Genomic DNA, 20,766 nt, shown 5'->3' with positions numbered 1-20,766 from the left:
TCCTGATCTTCTTCAGAACTCTGGGCAAGAGAGACATAGGTTGGAAGGAGTAATGCATTCCCATGTTCCATGTCAGTCACAATGCATCTCCCAAAGAGGACTTTTGTAAGCACTCCGATGGGCAAATGTTTGGGCACTGCATGTTCTGCATGGTGGCAAAGAGATCTAGCCAGGGTTCTCCCTGTTGTTGGAAGGCACCCTATAACACATTGGGGTGGAGCCACCCTTTGTGATCCACCAGGTACCACAGATGAGCTTGTCTGCCCTGGCATTCAAAGATTAAGACAGCTAGTTCCCAATCAGAAAAATGCCCTGAAGCTTAGGGTCATAGAGCCTCCTAGCACAGGACCCACTCACCAGTGCAGTAACACATGGTAGTGGTGGTGTATTTGAGAACCTGTACATGCTTCCACTTGATGGACGGTAGGAAGGCCTTTAAGGGTAGGGGAATGGCGGCAAGTCCAAAAGATTGACATGGACGTGCTTTTCTCCAGAAACCAGAGTCCCAATCTGTCCCAGATGACCTCCAAACCCAGTAGTGATATGTCGGTTAACACCGTCAGCTCTGAGGAGGAAAGGGAGAGGGGTCTACCATGGGTCGAAGTCAAGCAGCTACCATTGCAGATCTTGTGCAGTTTACACAGAAACCTGGATAACATCCATCAGTTTTCCTTGGTGCTTGGTCCACTGCAACTTCAGATCCCACCACAGAGTGTGTATATGCCACCTGGCAAAGCAGACAAGCAGGATTCATGAGGTGAACAGGTCAAGAAGCCTTAGAGCTGCCCTCACCAAGATGCAGGACCGAAGCTGAAACATGTGGATCATAGCCCAAATGTCTAGATATGTTGTGATAGAGGAAAGGCCCTGAACTGTACCACATCTAAAACAGCTCCTATAAAAGGAAGTGTATTCAAAGATTTCAGGTCTGTCTTTGGCTTGTTGATCACAAACTCCAACAATGTCAGGAGGTTTGCCATTGCCGGGAGGAGGTCTACACCTGACTGTTGCGAACCCGTCTTCAACAGTCAGTCATTGAGGTAGGAAAAAATGGAATCCTCAACCTCAAAAGATGGATGACAACCACCACCATCACTTCTGTGAGCACCCAAGTGGACGCTGGTAAGGCCAAATCAGAGCACAGTAAACTGAAAGTGTTCCTGGCCTACAGTGAACCGCAGGTAATGTCTGTGGGCTGGCAGCCAGAGATGTGAAAATATGTGTCCTGCAGGTCCAGCGCCACTATCCAGTCTCCAGGGTCCAGGGCACACATGACCTGAGCTAGGGTGAGCATCTTCAACTTCTTTCTCAGGAAGAAGTTGAGAAGGCGCAGGTCTAGGATAGGACGGAGGCCTCTGTCATTTTGTGTACCAGAAAGCAGCTGGAATAGTAACCATAATCTATTCTTGATGCTAGCACCTTCTCAATCACTTCCTTGGCCAAGAGAGCCAACATTTCCTGATGGAGCAAGGAGAGATTGGTCTCCATCAGCCGGTCGTAAGTAGGTGGAATGTATGGAGGGGTGTCCAGAAAGGGGATGGAGTAGCCCTGTTGGACTATTGGCAAAATCCACTTGTTTGATCTTATCAACTGCCAGTGGTGCAGGTGATAGCGTATCCTGCCCCCCAGTGAGTCAGCATGGTGGTATGAGGACAAACTAAAGCGGTTTAGGGGATTGGCGGCTGCGGCTCCGGAAGAGAAGTGGACTGGCCCGACCTCAGGTAGTGGCTTCAAAGTGGTCTTTGCGAACTGCTGCCTTAGCCACGATAAGGCTGCGAAGCCTCACCTTAGTGGCTGGGCAGGAATGAATATGGCTGGAACCCCATTACGTTGCCAAGAAAGGAGCAGCAGGTGGACTGGGGTTGGCGAGGGGCGATGTGTAGGCCCAAGGATCTGGTCGTAGGTCTGCAAACCTTAAAGTGCTTAGTCTGCCTTCTCACCAAAAAGAGAAGAGACATTGAAAGGCATGCTCATGAGCAAAGCTTGGACATCCCCTAAAAAGGCAGTGGTTCTCAGCCAGGCGTAGGCCATCCACGAGGAAATTGCTCTGCCCAGCGAGTCAGTAGTATATAGTCCACATTTGACGGTTACATTTTTCAGCGTCTCTGCCATCTGCAATTGCCTATGACAGTATGGTTCGGGCCTCCTCTAAGACCATGGGCAGCACTTGCACAATGAATCTCAGATCGTATGTGTGTATTGGTCCAAGAGGCATGAGGTGTTCTCAGACCGCAGTGCTAAGCTGGCAGAAGACAACATCCTCTCACCGAAGGTATCCAGCCTCTTGGATTCCTTATCCAGTGGAGTAGTAGGGAACGCGCCAGGATTGACTCAGGAAGTGGAGGCATGGATCACCAAGCTCTCGGGATGGGGTGCTGGGTGAGGGAACTGGGGTCCCCAGGAGCAAACAATTGCCCTGTCCATAGGAGCTCCTGTGCAGGCATAGAAGCTCCTGTGCAGGGCTGGGACCAGGCCCCGAGTCGAACATCGGTAAGGGTTTCATTAAATCGAGTGAGGGTTTGGAGGGGGCAACTACTGGGTGAACCACCTCTGTCAAAATGTTCCTTTTGACTGCAACCTCAGGCAACTGAAGGTCCATGACCTCAGCCGCCCTCAGGACCACCTTTGCAAATGAGTACAGAACAGGCCAGTGTCCGGAGAGGTGTCTAACCAACTGGCATCCACCAGTTCCTCATGCCAGTTTTCCTCTGTGTCATCTAGGGAATGCTAATACCCATAAGGGTTGTCAGACCCCTCCCATTCTTCACCCTCTCCAGGCCTGTCAAACGAAAAAGGCACTGGCTCCAACTCGGAAGGCTTGGTCCTGGTCGGTGCCTGGCTCAATGTCGGAGTCGGGTATGACGATGGGGATTGTCTAGCCGTGCAGTGCCAGCAGCGCTAGTAGCATTGGTACTGATGCAGGCACCAGAGAAGGTAGCGGACTCGTGGGCCACACCGCACCAGATCCAGCACTTGATCCAAGGGGCCTGACAGGCACTGAGGGAGAACCCGCCTGCAAGAATCCAGTTGGGGCCCCTCCAGAACCTGAGGGGCCTGAGAGCACTCCAGATGAGCAGGGTCACTCAAATATGAGGTGTATGGCCTTATAAAACTCTATGAATTGGGTGGACACTGGAAAACTAAAGGAGGCTTGTTGCAGACTCTGGAATGGGCTCCGCAGAGGAGCAAGGCCTAGACGGCCAATGCTCCTGTACCATGTCCGAGGACTTGGAATGGTGCAATGAAGTCAAAGACATCTTCGACATCTGACTTCTTCTTCTTATGTGACTTACCCAACAACATGGATGGAGAGAGACAAGGATCATCAGAAGCAGCTCTGCAAGCAGTCCTGTGACCTTCTGAGTGACCAGGATCATGAGTGTCGCAGGGTCGTCCAATGTCCGGTGGCAAGGAGCTTGAGGGAACGCTCCCTCAGTGTTTTCAGGTGCATGTCGTGGAAGTCCTCGCCGGTCATGGAGTCATGGTCTTGCTTCAAACACCAAAGACAAACCATGTATGGGTCTTCAACAGACATCTGCCTGTGACAGGCAGCACATGATTTGCATAGCTGAAAGGGGACAAAAATGGGGGTAGCTACCTTGGGTCTGCGCTGTCCGCCACGTAAGAAAAGCTCATGTCACCGTGCTGGGGTGGAGACTGTATAGGCATCACACACGCCACTTCGAGCGCACCACAGATGACGAGCCGAATGGCAACACAAACCAGTGTGCATGGGTACTGCTTGAAAATATCCTGATCCAGTCTGAGGGCTAGGAATTTTCTAATGTCAGGAATCTGCGACTAGAAATCCCTATCAGATATTAATTTTTCAATATACTTACCTTTTTTGTCGATATTGTGTTCCACTCTATTTTTTACCCCATATTTTGGTAGTTTCTAAGCAAAGTATGTAAACTCACTATTTTAGTAGACAATATTTTTGACACAATATTCTGATGTCATGGTGTTGATGAAAGGACTGTAACTAGACACATTAGCTTGTTCAACCTCCCTGTCTGCAGATCAATATATTAACCCTTCTGCTAAAGCTATCCTGACTCCTAGAAAAATTCTGGGGCATATTTACAGAGAAATGTTGGAGCGCGGAGCTGTGCCAAAATCAGTAGAGCCACGCTCTGACTGTTTTAAAATGTAGGTATGCGCTGTTTTCACAAGAATACAGTGCACCTCTGTGTTTCCCCTAGCGCTGACAAAAAAGCAGCTGCCTAGCGCCAGCGCAGGCACCCTACTACCATGTTGCAAGGGTGCCTGCGCTGCAGGGGCAATTGTTTATGCACAGGAAGAGACACCTTCCTGCACATAAAGAATCATTCATGGTGATTTGCTCTTTTTATGTGGGCTGCAGAATGCAGCCCACATGGAAAGAGCAAAAAACTAGGAGAAATTAATGATTTCTCCTCGTATTGCCATTCTAGCGCCTGGTAATCCATGGCGTTAGAATGACGCTGTTTTTGGCGCTGCCTCAGCCTTGTAAATCTGGTGCAGTGTCCACAGTAACACCCATTGCACGCCCCTTAACAGCAAAGGACTGCGGCGGAAAGGGCCATATTTACAAGGTGGTGTTAAGCCACACTAAGTGGCTTAGTGGCACCTTGTAAATATGGGAAATGGCAAAATGCCACCAGAGCGTTAGTGTAAGTGTTGTTCTGGTGGTGATTGGGGCTTGCAAATATGCCAATCTGTCTCTTGTTAGTTCAAAGATTTATACATTTTTTTTTTGTTGCACTGACTGCTAGGCCCAAACTTCATAGGATATCCATTATGAGTTTTAGCATTGCTTTGGCTTGTTTTTTAGTTGGTGCTCTAATCAGCCAATCACCCAGGTATGGACACGTTGCGCAGTCATATTTGCAAAGGAATGCTGCAACTGGAGCCATGCATTGGTGAATATTCGAGTGGAGGACTTTAGTTCAAAAGGCAGGACCATGAATTGATAATGGAGTAAAGAAAGTGCCATAAAAAGAAGGAATTTTCTGCGCTTTACCTGAATAGGAATGTTGCAGTGAGCACTCTCTAGGTCTTGGGAGGCCAAGAAATCCCCTTGTCTGATGACTGGGAGGATGTCTTGAAGGGTGACTATTTGAAATCTTTGCTTTTTTAGATATTTGTTGAAGAGTCTCATTGCGAGCACTAGACACGACTCCTGATTTATTTAGTATAAGAAAGAATTTTAAATATTATACTAGACCCTCTGTGAGGGGGAACCTCTTCTATTGCACTCTACCTTTTCAGTTCTTTGCGATGTTTTTAGTTTTCCATTTTGGAAGGTAAGTTGTTGGTTTCTGTTTGAATTCCAGCCCATGCCTGTGCATGACTATATCCAGTACCCAAAAGTCCATGTTTAAAGAGACAAGTGAGAGAAGGAGAGCCTGACTAAGTACCCTATATCTATATTTAGATGTCTGATTTCTTCTTTGTTTTTGCCTTTGCTTGCTGGAGTGAGGCCACTGCTTTCTTTGTTGGTCAAAATAGTGATATGATGTGCCACAATGGTTGCGCTGCTTTAACAGGCGAAAATTAGTTGAATGCTGGAAAGGTAGCTGATTTGACTGCTTGCAATATTTGTATGAAAAAACAACAGTTGATGGACAGAATGCAGAACAATGTCATGCATTCACCCCAGTACAGAGATCTTGGCCTAAATCCATCTTTTTTTTGCTCACCGTGCCATTCCAGTTTGAACCCAGCCATATGCAAATCAAACCCCGAAACCGGTCCTAGGATGCTTGTTTCCGGTCCAGGGAGGACCTGGCTTGGCAGTTCGAGCTGGACTGTTCCCATGAGGCACATGGTCAAGACTGATTTGCATATAGCCAGGTCTAAACTGGGGTGGCATGGTGAGCAAAAGAATGATGGATTTAACCCAGATCTCTTGACTGGGGGTGAATGTTTTGATTTATTCTGCATTCCGTCCATCAATTGTGTGTCTTTTGCTTTCTCGCCCTAAGTGCGCCAGGTATGCTCAGACGTGAGTCCTGGGCTCAATGTGCCACTGGAATCAAGCTATCCTGGCTGAAGAGGGGTGAAACCCCGAAACCGGTCCTAGGATGCTTGTTTCTGGTCCAGGGTGGACCTGGCTTGGCAGTTTGGGCTGGACTGTTCCCATGAGGCACAGGGTCAAGACTGATTTGCATATAACCAGGTCTAAACTGGGGTGGCATGGTGAGCAAAAGAATGATGGATTTAACCACGATCTCTTGACTGGGGGTGAATGTTTTGATTTGGTCTGCATTCCGTCCATCAATTGTGTGTCTTTTGCAATATTTGTATAGCTGACGGTGTTGCAGAGAGCCAATGGAGTTGGCAGTGTTTGTATCAGACATTTTTGGTTGTAATGTCATGTCTAATTTCTTGCCAAATATATTTTTCCTATCAAAGGCCATGTCCATGATTCTAGACTGAAACCTTTGATCTGAATGTTGTGTTTTAAGCCATCCATTCCTTCTCATTACTGTTGTCTTAACAATTTGTCAAAAGCCACATAGCAAAGAGGCCATCGCTGCATCAATCAATGAAGCAGAAGCCTGTTCTTATTATCTGAGAATAGCCTTTGCTTCTGCTCTGTCTTCTGTAGGTAATTTGTCTGAGTAGGGAGCTAAGTCTTACCACTGCTGGCGATCATATCTTGCAAGTCACTGCTGACACATTTGTAATCTTAACAGTCCAATGTACGTCTCTCTTGCTTTGGTGGAGCAGTCAACAGTACTGCAGAATTGCGAGACCGTCTTTGTGCAGCCACAGAGACTACTGAATCAGCTTTTACCCGATTTAAGATGCATGCCGGAGAAGATTCTGGTACCTTATATTTTTTCTCTATGCACTACAGAATCACAGTAGAGGTAACTAACTTATTCATAACCAAAAGGCAACTTTCCCAGATAGGATCGAGAATTGATATCGACCAGTAGATCTGTTACATTTTTCTTTACAAGCAAATAGGAAACAGGTCTTCTTCTAATTGAAAACTGGGAATCTAAATCTCTGCAACATCTTCTCAATAAGGGCATGAAATATGCCAATCTCATCTGGCAGATACTCCCCTGGAAGAGGGTCCAGACTTGTATCATCCTGTCCTACAAAGTGATTCCGCTTTGAATCTTTTCCTGCAGTACTGGTATTGTCATTCACATCTTCACTGTCAGCATATCTCCCTGAGGAATGCCATTCACATCTTCACTGTCGACATATCCTTCTGAAGAATCATTGCTGTGGTAATTTTCCTAGTGGATGTCACTATATAGGGATTACATGTCATCCTCAATATGGATTTTAACTATGTGCATCTTTGGTGAGGGCGTTGGAAACTATTTGGTAACCTCAGGGACAGTAGCTATAAAGGCTCACTCAGGAGTAGACTTGTGCAAGATCGGCTGCAAAACCGATGGCTCAGGCATTAACAGAGCGTCTTGTTCTGTGATTTAGTGGGGAATGGAAGGCAATTTGATAAATATAATGTACCATTGTTAGTAAAATTTTTAGTGTGTGTAAAGGCATATGGATGATAGACACAGCTGGAGAATGGTTTGGGTGCATTTTTTAGGGCATTTTATTGAGTCAGTAGGCAAAGACAAATATCTCTTGTGCTGCGGGGACACCCATCTCTTGTGCTCCTTGTCATCTTCAGTGTTCACATGAGTTTTCTCTTGCCCGTCTGATTGATCTTCATCCTTGCTGAAGAACGCCTAAACTCAATTTGATCCAATTAGGATTCTTATTGCTTGTCTTCTGCTGCCTGAAAAAAGGAAGAATATTACAGTGGGTCGGCAGATGGGGGCAACGGTATTGGAGATACCAGCAAAGACTGAAGTGTTGTGACCGACGGTAATGGTGAAATAGGTAGACCTGAGGACACCAGACACCACTGTAGCAATAGCTGATGGTGGCATATCCTTAGGTTTATTTCATCATCAACTTATCATCAACAAGATCATCAACGGCTGCTAATCCTTCATTCTGACTACATATGGTGGGGCCACCGATAGCCGTCATTGATGGGTCAGGATCTCATGATGCAAACATTATTGATGACACCTTCTTCGATGGGAGCTTTCTTGTCAATAATAAGTCTGTAATATGCTAAGTCATTGATGAGAGCACAGATGAGGCCAGTGTCATCAATGATTTTCTGTCATTACTCGTCTCAACAAGTTTATCGATGGAAACATTGACAACAGTTTCCTCGATTTGCCAGCTTTGTCTGAGGTACTTTTTTTGGCAGCAAATCTGGGATAGATAGCACTAAACAATTTGTTTGCTACTGGTGCTTCCTTTAGAGGCCTAGGGTCTCTGCCTGGCAACACTGAGCATTATGATGGCTGATCAGCAGTCTGACTCTTAAGTGCAGAGTCAGACAGCCTTTGAGCTGACATGGAAATCTTTACCTTAGATTCGTTGAGGTGGGTTTAGGAGTCAAGAGCTGCTTGCCTGAGATGGAAGTCTCTGCCTTTCTTTCTGGGATAGCCATTGCTAGTCTTTTTTCTCTCAGTCTTTAAGTGTCTTGATTGAAAAACCCTTACAAATGTTGAACTTCTTAGGATCATGACCGGGGTGAAGACAATAAAGGTATATGGTGTGTGGACTGCGGATCCTCTATATAGATCTTCCTGTTGCCGCAGGTCATACACGTCTTGGAGGGTGACTTTTACTCAGACAACTCTGACATCTTGGTAATTCTCTAGAAATGTCCCCTAAAATAAATCATTACACTGTCCTTCAGTTGCAGAAATGATCAATTTGAATAAAAAAGTGTAAGTAGCGTTGAAAATATCACTTGGAAAAGTCTAATGGAGAAGAGCACCAGAGGACAAACATAACTGAATGTGCAGTAGAAAATTTGGAAGTTAACAGCCTCTGTCAGGGAAGGGATGACTGTGCTGCTCTCTGATTGGTCAATGTATGGATCATACAAGGAACTGGACTGGTTCTGCATAGTCTATGGGCTTTTAAAATTTATGAAGTGTATGTTGTGTGTAGTACTGCATGTAGTACTGCACACTGCTTTGCTAACAATGAGTGCAGAGGGTTCCCAGCCTGATGACGAAGAATGATTCAAACATTTGAATCTATGAAAGATCCACTGCTGGAAAACAATGTACAGATTTACTCTTCCCGGATGGTAAGACTGGATAGTATTATAAGGCACACACTGATTTCGTCATACAAATTTGTCCATGAAATACCTTTAATAATTTGTGTGGGGGGAACACTCCGCCAGTAAGTGCTATTTGAGCTAAACTCATAGTGTGAAATTGGTGTTAACTGTTTAACATCTAATTTCATGAATACCAGTAGGACTCAGGAACTCTAAGAAGCAGAGATCCAATCCCACCAATATGAAGCTATGGTCAGGATTAATAATTTATAAAAGAACATTCATTGAAGCCCTGGAATTTGAGAGCAAGAGCAGAATTGAGATGAGAGGCAAAAAGAAAGAGACTTACCTGCTGTACTTCACTGTTTCCACCATTCAGAATGGAGATACCCAGCTTTAGAGTGGAGGAGACCATGGCTCCTGTCTCACCTGAAAGGAACCAGATCATAAGTCAGTGGCAAACAAGGATGGCACGGAGTGATCTAAAGTTTAGAAAGTATTAGGGGATGTTTGGCCACAATACATAGAGTAGTGTACAGCTTACAAAAGAAACACGATTGAGGATGTCACAGAGCCAATGTATTATACATGTAGAACACACACAGTGGGGCGAGGCCACAGAACACAGACATTTAAATGAAAGAGTTGGAGGTGACAACAAAGGACATATAATCCTGATTACAAAGAAAATTTGCAGAGGAGTTTGCCGAAAACAGTTTTGACAGTTTAAAAAATAGCATAGGCAAAGATAACATAGGATACATTATAGTACAGTTTATGAAGTACAAGGGGCACAGAACATCATACAATACCGAATAGTTTACAACTCAAGATTATATACGGTCACTGAAATGATAGAGGTGAAGTGGAGCACAAAGGATAAGTTGAGCGTCTGAGGGTACATGAGCTGTGTTTCCCCAAATTATTTGCCAGGGTTTGGATCCCATAATGAGGAGACTATTCTACACATAATCTATGCCAAATGCAATGTTAATTGATTATATATGTGCCCTACTATTTAAATATTGGCACTGAGGGTACCCAGCATGAAATCCGCAGTTGAATCTAAAAAGGACCTAATACTGGACAGCTGGGTGGTCTCTCAGCTACCAATTGGTCCATAGGCGTTCACCACAGGGAATCCAACTAATTTCCTCCTATATTTGTTTTCAATATTTAAACCATGTTAATAGAATACAAGGAGTAGTGATATACAGATTATAGTACTATAAGCTACATATTGAAGTCTTCCAAAAAATGTTTTCAAGAACTACAACTAACACAAAACATGCACACCCACATCCTTTATAGTTCAAGGAACAATGTTCACCCGTCTGCCATGAGTCAAAAGTGACTTAACTGACCAGTCTTTATGCTGCCTTCATAGATTTACGTGCAGCTTTCGATCTAGTCCCTCGCTCCCTGTTATGGAAAGTCTTAGCTGAGATGGGCATGCCACTTGAAATACTATCGCTAGTGATGAGATTGCACGAGTTAAACTCCGCAAGGATCCAGTGGGGGAAACATGGGCAAATATCTGATGAGTTCCCGGTAGAACGGGGGGTACGCCAAGGCTGCGCAATGGCCCCGATGCTCTTCTCCCTTTATATTAACGGAGTAGTGGAGCGTATGTTGTCTGCTTCTGTAGATGCTCCAACACTGGATGGAGTGAAAACGCCAATCCTATTATTTGCAGACGACACGCTCATTCTATCCAAAACTCCCAGCGGCCTGCAGCGTGCCCTGAATATCTTTGAGGGCTTTTGTACTGATCGAGGCCTAGAAGTAAATGTAGCCAAAACAAAGCTCATGACATTCAATCCCCACTCCAGCTTTAGAGGGAACTTTTTCATGGATGGCCAAAAGGTAGAAATGGTTTCGGATTTTGTTTATCTGGGCATCCACATAGCCAAGGGCGCAAAGTGGGGGAAACACACAGAAGTGGCGGCTCTTAAGTTTCGCCAAAACACTGGTGTTATAAGTGCTGAAAACAAAAGGTCTTTGACCAAACCTATTGCGCCAGCACTCCAAGTATATGAGGCCAAAGCCATTAGATCGGCGCTCTATGGCTCAGAGCTTTGGGGCAATGGCAATTTAGCACCATTAACGCTCGCCGAGAATAAATTTCTTCGAAACCTAATCGGCCTTCCTAAAAGTACACCCATGAGGCCTCTGCGTTGTGAGCTAGGCAGGAAAGCCATTTCAGATATGGCTAGACTAAGACCCATTTTATACTGGCGGCGCATTTGGGTCACCCCTGAACTCGCTCACTACGCAAGGGGCTTCCTGGATTTAATTAATCATGATAAGTTCCACAAGATAGGTTGGTTGGGGGATTTGCGCAGAATGCTGGGGATTCTGGGCATGAATGAGCTATGGGTGAATCCAGAGGAGGCCTTGTTCCCGACTAAAGCAGTTATAAAACAAAGTATTGGGAAATGGTAGAACATCGGGATTGGAACGACGCCGATTCTTCTACCATGGAGGGACTATTGCTTGAAGTAAAAGCTTCCCCCTTCCTTGAGCCCTATTGGGATATTATAACCAAACCCCTGGATAGGAAGCTATGTTTCCAGCTTAGAGTGGGGTCTCTCCCAATTAGATCACTAACTGGAAGATGGGCAAAGGGTAGTTCCCAAGCCTGCCCAGTCTGTAAAAAAAGCATTGAGACCACTGCCCACTTACTCTTTGTGTGTGGGGCTTATTCAGTCCCCCGACGTGTCTGGCTGAGGGCTAAGTGCAAACAGCTAGGCACGAGAGAGACCGGCATCGCTCTTAGGATTATTCGCACCAGTCCTTCAACATTCATTGCTGTGGCAGTTGCTAAATTTCTGGGTTGGGCTTGGGCCATTAGAAGGAAATCTCTCCCCTAATAGCAGGCTAGGTGAAATGAATATTAGTCCATTGCCTGTTCCCCCAGTCAATGAGATTCTAGTCTCTTTGTGTTTATACTGGCTAAATAACTGCATTTGACATGATCTTTAGTTTTCATTGATGAATTTTAATATTATTGATGCCATGATGTTTTATCATTTTAAAGATTTTATAAGAGATTGTAAATATGTTATAAATGTTTCATGCTTTTATGAGTTTTTTTATCTCGAATAAAGCAATTAAATCGGAAATCGGACTTAACTGACCATGGATTACCAGATCCAACACAGAGTTTTAGGCTTGGTTTAGAAAGCAATCAATAAGCAAGTCTCAAAATACCTGCCTGATCTTATCCATTTCCACCAATAGACTAGACTCTTTCTGCTCTCACTTAAAACTGTTCACTTTAAAATGGCACATGTGCAACTTTGGAAGCAGACTGCTTAAAGTGACAAGAGTGAAACTCTGAAACAAACTCCCCAAAGAGTTCAGGCTTATAAATAACTTCACCCGCTTTTCATAAATTAAAAGTTCTGCTTTAGCTACAGGCATACACAGTAAAGATAACCAGGGCATGGAAACTACAGCTGTCACTATTTTAAATATGCAACAAAAAACCTTGCAACCTGCCTGTTTTGGGTCTACATGAGCTACAGTATGTGCTGCATACAATATTGTTTGCTAATTGATTTTTTTTAATTTCAGTTTTAGTCTTGTATTCATTTTCTGCTGCTGTAGAATTTTGCTTTTCAATTTGTTACTGTTTTGGTCCTAATAATGATATTATTTCAGTATGTCTTTTTTTTTTTTTAAAATATTTTTTTATTGACAACACAAAACAAAAGACAAAAGATTAGCTGATAACATGTACATTTGATATCCAATAAGCCGTACATATAGATACACATTAAAGACGTATGGGCAAAGAATAGGCTTAAAGAAAAGTTCCCCAAATTTTTTCAAATTTTATCATAGATTTCAATCCCCTCGTTTTGGCAATAGCGCGTTCCATAGAATAGATTTCATTAACTAAAAACCACCATTCCATGATATGTGGGGGTTTCTGAGATATCCATAACCTGGCAATTGTCAGTCGAGCACAGGAGACTAATACAGTTAATAAATCTTTTTGTGGACAGTTCTCAGATTGTATATCTAGTAGTATGGACAATGGTGAGAGAGGACCAAGAGCAATTTGTTTTTGCAACAAAATATTTTCAAATCCGGACCAGAACTCAGACAACACTGGGCAAGAAAAAAATATATGAGTGATATCAGCCGCGACAAAATCGCATTTGGGACACTTAGAACGAGAACTTAATGTAGGATTTAAAGTCCACTTAGAAATTCTAAACGGTGTATAATATAAAGAACAAATAGTTTTATATAACTGAATCCTCAGGCTTGAGGATTGTACTACTTTGTTGATATTACAAAGTGACGCCGAGATCTTAGTGGGAGTAATATTAGTCCCTAATCTAGAAGCCCATTTCAGAGCAATTTTTGGACAATTATCTTCTTTGAAATTAATTAAGCATTTATAACCCTTACTAATTACTGACTTCTGATTTTTTGAATAGAAACATGCCCATAACTCTGAGTCTAAGATTTGATTGATTTTCATTTTACCAACCAAAAAATCTCTAATTTGCATATATTTAAATTGCATACCATCCGTTAAGTTAAAAAGGATTTTAAGTGTTGCGAAATCTAAAAATCCCTGGTTACCATATAAATCACCTAGCAAATTAATTCCTAAATTAGCCCATGCGGTCCCACGTCCATCGTTGAATACATCCGGTAGCCCAGGATTACCCCACAGAGCAAGCTTAGGATGAAAAAAAGAGGTCTTGCATGTTGTTAATAAAGTTTTCCAAACCGCAACTGTCTCTCTCACAGTCTTAAATTTAACCCTTTTGTAGTAGTTTGGGTCGTTAACTCTTGCAAGAAAGCAATTAGAGTCATTGCCAAGCATAAGTTGGTGGTAATAGTATTGATTATTGGTAAAAAATAAACTACGCAAACGGCCGACAAAAGTTGCCAAAAAATATAATTTAAAATCGGGGAAATTTAAACCGCCCTTATCAATTGGTAGTTTAAGCAGGGCAAGCGATCTTCTAGCTTTCTTATATCCCCAAATATAGCTATTTAAAATCCCATCTAGTTTCTTAAAAAAGGAATTATTTAAACATAAGGGTATAGACCTAAATAAGTACATAAATTTAGGCAAAATCTTCATTTTAATTAAATTAATCCGGCCTATAAAGCTTAAAGGTATTTTATGCCATTTTTTGAGTACGCAACTGTTTCTTTCAATAATGCGTCATAGTTCAGTTTTTTTATATCGCTTACGTTAGCAGAAATTTTAATGCCTAAATACGTCGCCACCCGGCACGTACCTTGAACAGGGGCCAATGGTTTATAGTTTAATACAACTTGTGTTTTACTTAAGTTTAATTTATATCCTGAGATTACTCCAAAAGCATTGGATTCTTCTATAATTGCAGTAAGAGCTTTTTCTACATCAGTAGAATAAATAGCGATGTCATCTGCGTAAGCAGTAATTTTTAGGGAATTAGAACCAAGTTGTAATGGAGTAATATGTGATTGAAGTGATAGTGCATTTATAAAAGGTTCCATAGAGAGTGCAAATAATAAAGGTGAAAGCGGACACCCTTGCCTCGTGCCCCTAAGTATTTTGGCGGTTGGCAAATTATATAGGGCCTGTATCCATTTTAGATATCTACCATTAAAGCCATAAGCCCGCATTACAGTCCAGAGATAATCCCAACCAACTCGGTCAAATGCCTTTTCAGCATCTAAGAGTATCATACCTAGTTGGGTGGAGTTAACCGCTGCTATATCAAAAGCAGTAATTGCCATATTGACGTGGGCTGTAGTATCTCGTCCTGTAATAAATCCATGTTGTTGTGGATTAACTAATTCGGGCATAAAAGGGGCTAATCGAAGTGCAAGTATTTTAGAGAAAATTTTGGCGTCGACATTAATTAAAGATATGGGCCGGTATGAACTACATTCTTCAGCGGGTTTGTTTTTTTTGAGGAAAAAAACTATTTTAGCTGAGTTCCAAGAATCTGGAACTTTCCCTGTTTGATCTATTGAGTTGATTACTAAACAAAAAAGGGGGAGGATTTCGTCCAGACAGATTTTATAGAATTCTATGGGAAGTGTGTCCTCGCCTGCAGCTTTGCCCGACGGAAGCGACGCTACTGCCTTTCTAATCTCAGCAAGAGTAACATTCTCTGCTAATTGCCGACTATGTTCTACCATTATAGTATTAGTAACATTATTACCAATGTACGCTCGAATGTTGTGTAAAGTAGGAATATTTTCTGGAGTATATAAATGGCTATAGTATTTAACAAATTGTGTTATAATGTCCCTGGCTTGGTCATAAATAATATTATTGGGACCTTTAATACATTTAATTATTGTATTAGCTTTATTATCTGCAATTTTATAAGCCAGAATCTTGCCTATTTTATCACCACTCTCATATTGAGAGATTTTAAATTTCTGCAATTTTACAGTGGCTCGTTCTCTGAGAACGTTTTTAGTAGCAGATCGAAGACTGATTAGCTCCAGTCTTACTTTATCTCCTTCTGAGGTGTTTTGTAAAAGAGCTTCTGCTAGTTGATTTTCCAGAGATAGAATTTTAGTGATAATATTCTTATTATCTTTACGAAGTTTAGAGTTTTGTGTAAAAACATATTGTTGAGTAAATCCCCTTATGCTAGCTTTACAAGCGTCCCATACATAAATTAAAGAAGTAGAATCAAGATTCGTATCAATAAATTCCGAAACATGCTTTTTAAGTTGTAAAATAAATTCTGAATCAGAAAAAAGATATCTCGGAAAGGAGAATAATCTAGTATCTTGAGTTCTGGTGACTGTTTGAAAAATAAAAAGAATGGGGTTATGATCTGATGTGAGTCTGGGGCATATTTCAATAGTGCTAGATTCTAATATCTTATCAGAAGCCCAGATCATGTCTATCCGGGAACATAGTTTATGAGGTGCAGAGTAATACGTATACCCTGGTATTTTAGGATGAAGAGTTCGCCAAGTATCTTTTATATTGTGTAGCCGACCTAGCTCTAAGATTGCCGCACGTGTCTTCCGCATACGTTGAAAACCAGTATGTTTAGTAGTATCTATGGCATAGTCGATTACACAGTTAAAATCACCGCCGATTAGAAGTTCTCCTTCCCATTTTAAAAGCTCCATATTTAGCCAATCAAAGATATAGGGATCGTCGACATTAGATCCATATACAGAGCATATTACATATTTACAGTCTTCCAAGTGGAATTGTATAATTATCCACCGGCCCCTTTTATCTACAGCCGTTTTGATAATATTCAGTTTCAGCTGTCTTTGTTTTAAAATGGCAACCCCTCTGATAGTAGCATTTAGGGTTGTACATGCAATAACCTCATACCCTGCTAGCCTTAACAAATTCCTATCTTTGTAGCAAATATGTGTCTCAGTGATTAAGACTAAGTGGGGATTGTACAATTTAAGCTCTTCTTGTACTAATCGTCTCTTATTTTTGCAATTAAGGCCCGAAACATTCCATATTAAACAACTAAGTTTAGACATTTTTTTTTTTTTTTTTTTTTTGAAAAAGAGAAAAAAAAAATATATATATATATATCAGCATTTCTTTTTTATTATTTTCAAAGATTATTGTCATAGTGTTGTCATTTTTAGCATTTTTCACCAATACCCGTGAATCCCTCCTCCAAACCCACCCAAGCCAGGACCTTCCCCCAAACCCTATTGGGGAGAGCACCCCCTTGCTACATGCTGCCGTTGTTTGGTAGCCTAATAGAGGGGCAGCATTAGGTAGCTCCCTCCCTCCCTCCACCCACTCCTAAAAAGGAGAGAGTCCCAGGTAGAAAATCAAAGATAATAGAAGAAAAAGCTAAATACGAAAAACTTAAGGGCGGAAAAAGTACCAAGAGAGAGCTATATTAGTAGCCTAATTTTGATACAAAACATTACAAGTATAATTCCACCAATCTACAGTTATTTACCAAATTTCGATAATGCCATCTCAGCTTCTCTAACATCGGTGAAAGTATAGGTATGGCCCCCTTTAATTACTTTTAAACGGGCAGGTTCCTGCAAGAACACCTGCCCACCCAAAGATTTGAAAGGGTCTATGAGCTGTCGCAGCTTCCACCGTTTGTCCATGGTAGCTTTACTCAAATCAGACCTAACAAAAAACGTTACATTCTCAACTTCAATCGGAGTATGCGGTTTAGCCTTGGAAGAAACTGCTTGCCTTAGTAAGTAATTACCGAAATAGATCAAGAAGGGTCTTGGAAACTTGTTCTCCTTATTTCTTTGAACAAGAGGAAGTCTATGGACCCTCTGTAGCTGGGAATCCCAATCCCAATCTGATAAATCGGGAAAAGCTTTTTGAAAGAGGTTTACCATAAAAGACCGTGGGTCAGCCCCTTCTAAGCCTTCCGCTATGCCAAAAAGTCGAAGATTTTGTCTCCTTTGACGGTTTTCCATATCCTCAAGTTTAGTCTGAAGGGTAGATATCTGCACGTCATGTTGGCTAGATAGAGTCTCTACTCGCACAGATGTTTCCTCAATGCCTGCAACTCTTTGTTGTAGCTCCGCGACTTCCTGAGTGATTATTCCGAACTTGTTAGTAGCTTCTTCCAGGGACCTTTGTAGTTGACAATTATCCTCCCTAAGCTGTAAGAAATGTTGTTGTGCTTCATCTCTATTATCAGTCAAAATCTTTAAAATCTGATCAAACAAAGAAAGGCTACATTCCGCGTTCTCTTGACTTTGAGCAAGCAGTACGTTTGAAGCATCTGGAGCATTTAAGGCATTTAAGGCACTTGGGATACTTGCAGGCATTGAAGGAACTGAGGGCAAATGTTGACAGCCCAAGTCAATAGTATCAGTTGCTGCAGTGAAAGACTGGGAGACATGAGATTCAATAAGTGGGCTATCCATCGAAGCAACAGATACATCAGTTGAAGTCGGTTGCATTGTTGAGTCTCCAGGTACTATAGAGCCTTTTTTTATATACTCTTCTACTTCAGCAGGGTTAGTACCTGAAAGACGCAGGGCCATAGTCTTGACTCCTCCTTTTGCCTGTATCCACCTTCGTAAATGACTCTCATCTAAGATAATTTTACCACGGGTTTTATGCCCTGAGGTTACAGCAGACAGGGCAGAAATGTTAAGAGTCTTGCCTTTCTTGGTTTTATATTTCGCCTTTGATTTTCCTTTTTTAGGACCAGGATAACGCGAAGGGGATCTAGACGCATCCTCCTCAATTTCTTCAACCAAATCCTCATTTTCATCAACCATACAATCCTCAAATTCCCTATAATTTGCTTCGTCTTCTGTAGGGATAGTTTGTGCCCCCACAATGGGGAATATAGCTGTAGCCGGGCTCAGTTCTATAGATACCTGTGTCTGGTCACCCCCAGAGGTACAGACAAACGAATTCGCAGTATCCGCCGTTTCCGCTATATCAACCACCAATTTCTCTCCCCCCCCCAGTTCAGGAGACTTTGGCTGATTCATATTAGATGAAGCTGAGTTTATTTCTTTATTAAACCTGCAATCATCGTCTTGTTGTTGTTGTTGTGGACTTAGTTTCCTCCCATGCCCAGTATTAATATCGGTGCCATTTGGAAGTACGGCATCATTATGTCTCAAAGATAAGGGGGGAACCAACGAGTTAGCAGAGGCAGTATTGGTTTCGACACTAAGTATAGAGCCTGGTTTGTCTTGTGTATCTACCAGTAATAAAGACGGGCGGATAATCAGCTTACCAGGAACCGCCGATGCTACTGCTTTCTCCACTCTCCCAGCATGTTCTGCAGGCACTTCTAACGTCGACGAAGCCGATGAAGCCGCAGAAAGAGCCGCTGTGGGAGCCGTTACAGCAGCAACATTGTTTCCCTTGGAAGCGGGGTTTTCAAAGGCAAGACCTTTCCCGGCTCGACCCGTTCTATGGGCGTTCTTCGGTGCCATAGCGTGGATAGTAGAAGCGGACTGTATCTTTGCCCCTCTATGAATGCGGGAATCGTGGAAGCTGTCAGAAGCTGAGCCGACCGCCAGCCCGGTCTCAAGGTGATTAGGCAGTAAGCCCTGTGAACCCACGGCTCCGGCAGCGCCCAGAACACTCGCTGGTTGAGTGAAGAGAAGCCTCCACCTCCACCTACAGCTACCCAGCAGGAACCGCAGCATCCGATTCAGCGTACAGCGGCAAAGTCAGCAAGCAAAGAGAAAGAACCGGTTAGTTGTTTAAAAAAAATTTTCCCCTCGCTTTGCTCGCTCTCTCCAATTTCTCTCCAATTTCGATCTATTCTTGAATTTCCAAGTTCTTAGATTCTCTCCATAGCTTCTCCATAATTCTCTCCTCCGGCATAACCTGAGACCTCACAGTGAGGGAGAGAGAGGGAGCATCACACAGTGCTGCCGCTCAGCGGCGCGTTCAAGCCGCCATCTTGTCCCCGACCGATATTATTTCAGTATGTCTTAGTGCACCTTGAAGCTAGAATTGTGCATTTCTCTGCATACTACAAATAATACACCAAATAAGAAAAAATACATAGTGCGAGAAGCTGCTAAATCCTAGAAAACACAAACCGGGCTGGTAATGGACAGAAAAATTCAGAACTGAAACAAAATTAGCCCTGCTTGGCATGTGGGTATTCGATCTAAAGGAATAAGTTACTTACCTCGGTTAACGTTCTTTCTGTTAGAGACTATCTTGCCGCAGATTCCTCACCTTTTGAATATTCCCCAGGTTTAGGCCTGGTTTCGGAAACTTTTCAGCCGTACCTCTGCGTGCTGGAAGGTGGCGCTGTACATCTCCGCACTGATGCCGTTCCAATCCGAAATTATGTGCGGGACCAATATAGGCACCACTTCTGAGCGGTGACTTCAATTGCTTTCGAGACTGTCTGCGCCCAAGACGCAGTGCCCCAAGAGCAAATTGATAGGCTTGGAATCTTATTAATGGATAGTGTTTAACCAAAGAACAGGAAGAATGGGAGGGTCGGTGAGGAATCTGTGGCTCAATAGTCTCTACCAGAAAGAGTTTTACTGAAGGCAAGTAATTTGCTCTTCTGATAGAGATCTCCAGGCAAAGATTTGTCACATTTTTAATAGGTACCAAAGCAACACCTTTTGTAAGGTGGGCCTGTGGACGAACTAATACCAGAAAGTCCTGCAGGACTGAGTGGGCAAAATGCACCTCTCTGTGAACCTGATGGTCCAGGCAATACTGCTTCATAAAGGTACGGGGGTACTCCCACTTACTCACCTGGCAAATGTCTAGAACATGGACTTTGCATGCCAATGCAGTGGTAGCACCTTTGGCCCTTGTAGTATGAGCACGTAACTGGTTCGGGCACAACCCAAGCTTCTTTGCAAGTGAATGGCAGATCTGTATGCCAAGCACCGTCCAGTGAGAGATGTTTCTCTTCTACACTAGCTTGTCTTTTTTCACTCCGGTGAACCCCACAAAGAGCTGATTGTCCACCTGGTGGTCTTTGGTACGATCTCTGCAGAAGCTCAGTGCTCTTTTGGGGTCCAAGTGAAGAAGTTTCTTCTCCTCCTTAGGGGTGTGAGGCAGAGCATATAACCCTGAACAGGCGATGGTTTGACTGACGTGGAATTGTGTTATAACTTTTGGCAGTAAGGGTGCCTGTGTCTGCAGAATCAGTTTGCCTGGAAAGGAGGAAGTGTATGACGGATTGAAACAAAGAGCC

General features: G+C 43.0%; 1 protein-coding gene across 5 annotated transcripts in view; it reads right to left on the bottom strand.

Moving 5' to 3' along the window:
* The window catches only part of RYR1 (ryanodine receptor 1), a 1,245,571-nt gene that overhangs the window by 274,291 nt on the left and 950,514 nt on the right, over positions 1 to 20,766 (bottom strand). For all 5 annotated transcript variants that reach the window (XM_085625233.1, XM_085625235.1, XM_085625236.1 and 2 more), the window contains one exon: positions 9,462 to 9,541. In XM_085625233.1, coding sequence (XP_085481359.1) covers positions 9,462 to 9,541 — 80 coding nt within the window. The remainder of the gene's footprint in view (positions 1 to 9,461; positions 9,542 to 20,766) is intronic.

The sequence above is a fragment of the Triturus cristatus genome, chromosome 9 (genome assembly GCF_964204655.1).
Source record: "Triturus cristatus chromosome 9, aTriCri1.1, whole genome shotgun sequence".
NCBI classification, from domain to species: domain Eukaryota; kingdom Metazoa; phylum Chordata; class Amphibia; order Caudata; family Salamandridae; genus Triturus; species Triturus cristatus.
The sequence above is the reverse complement of the archived record's forward strand: the minus strand, read 5'-3'. Positions and strand labels throughout refer to the sequence as shown.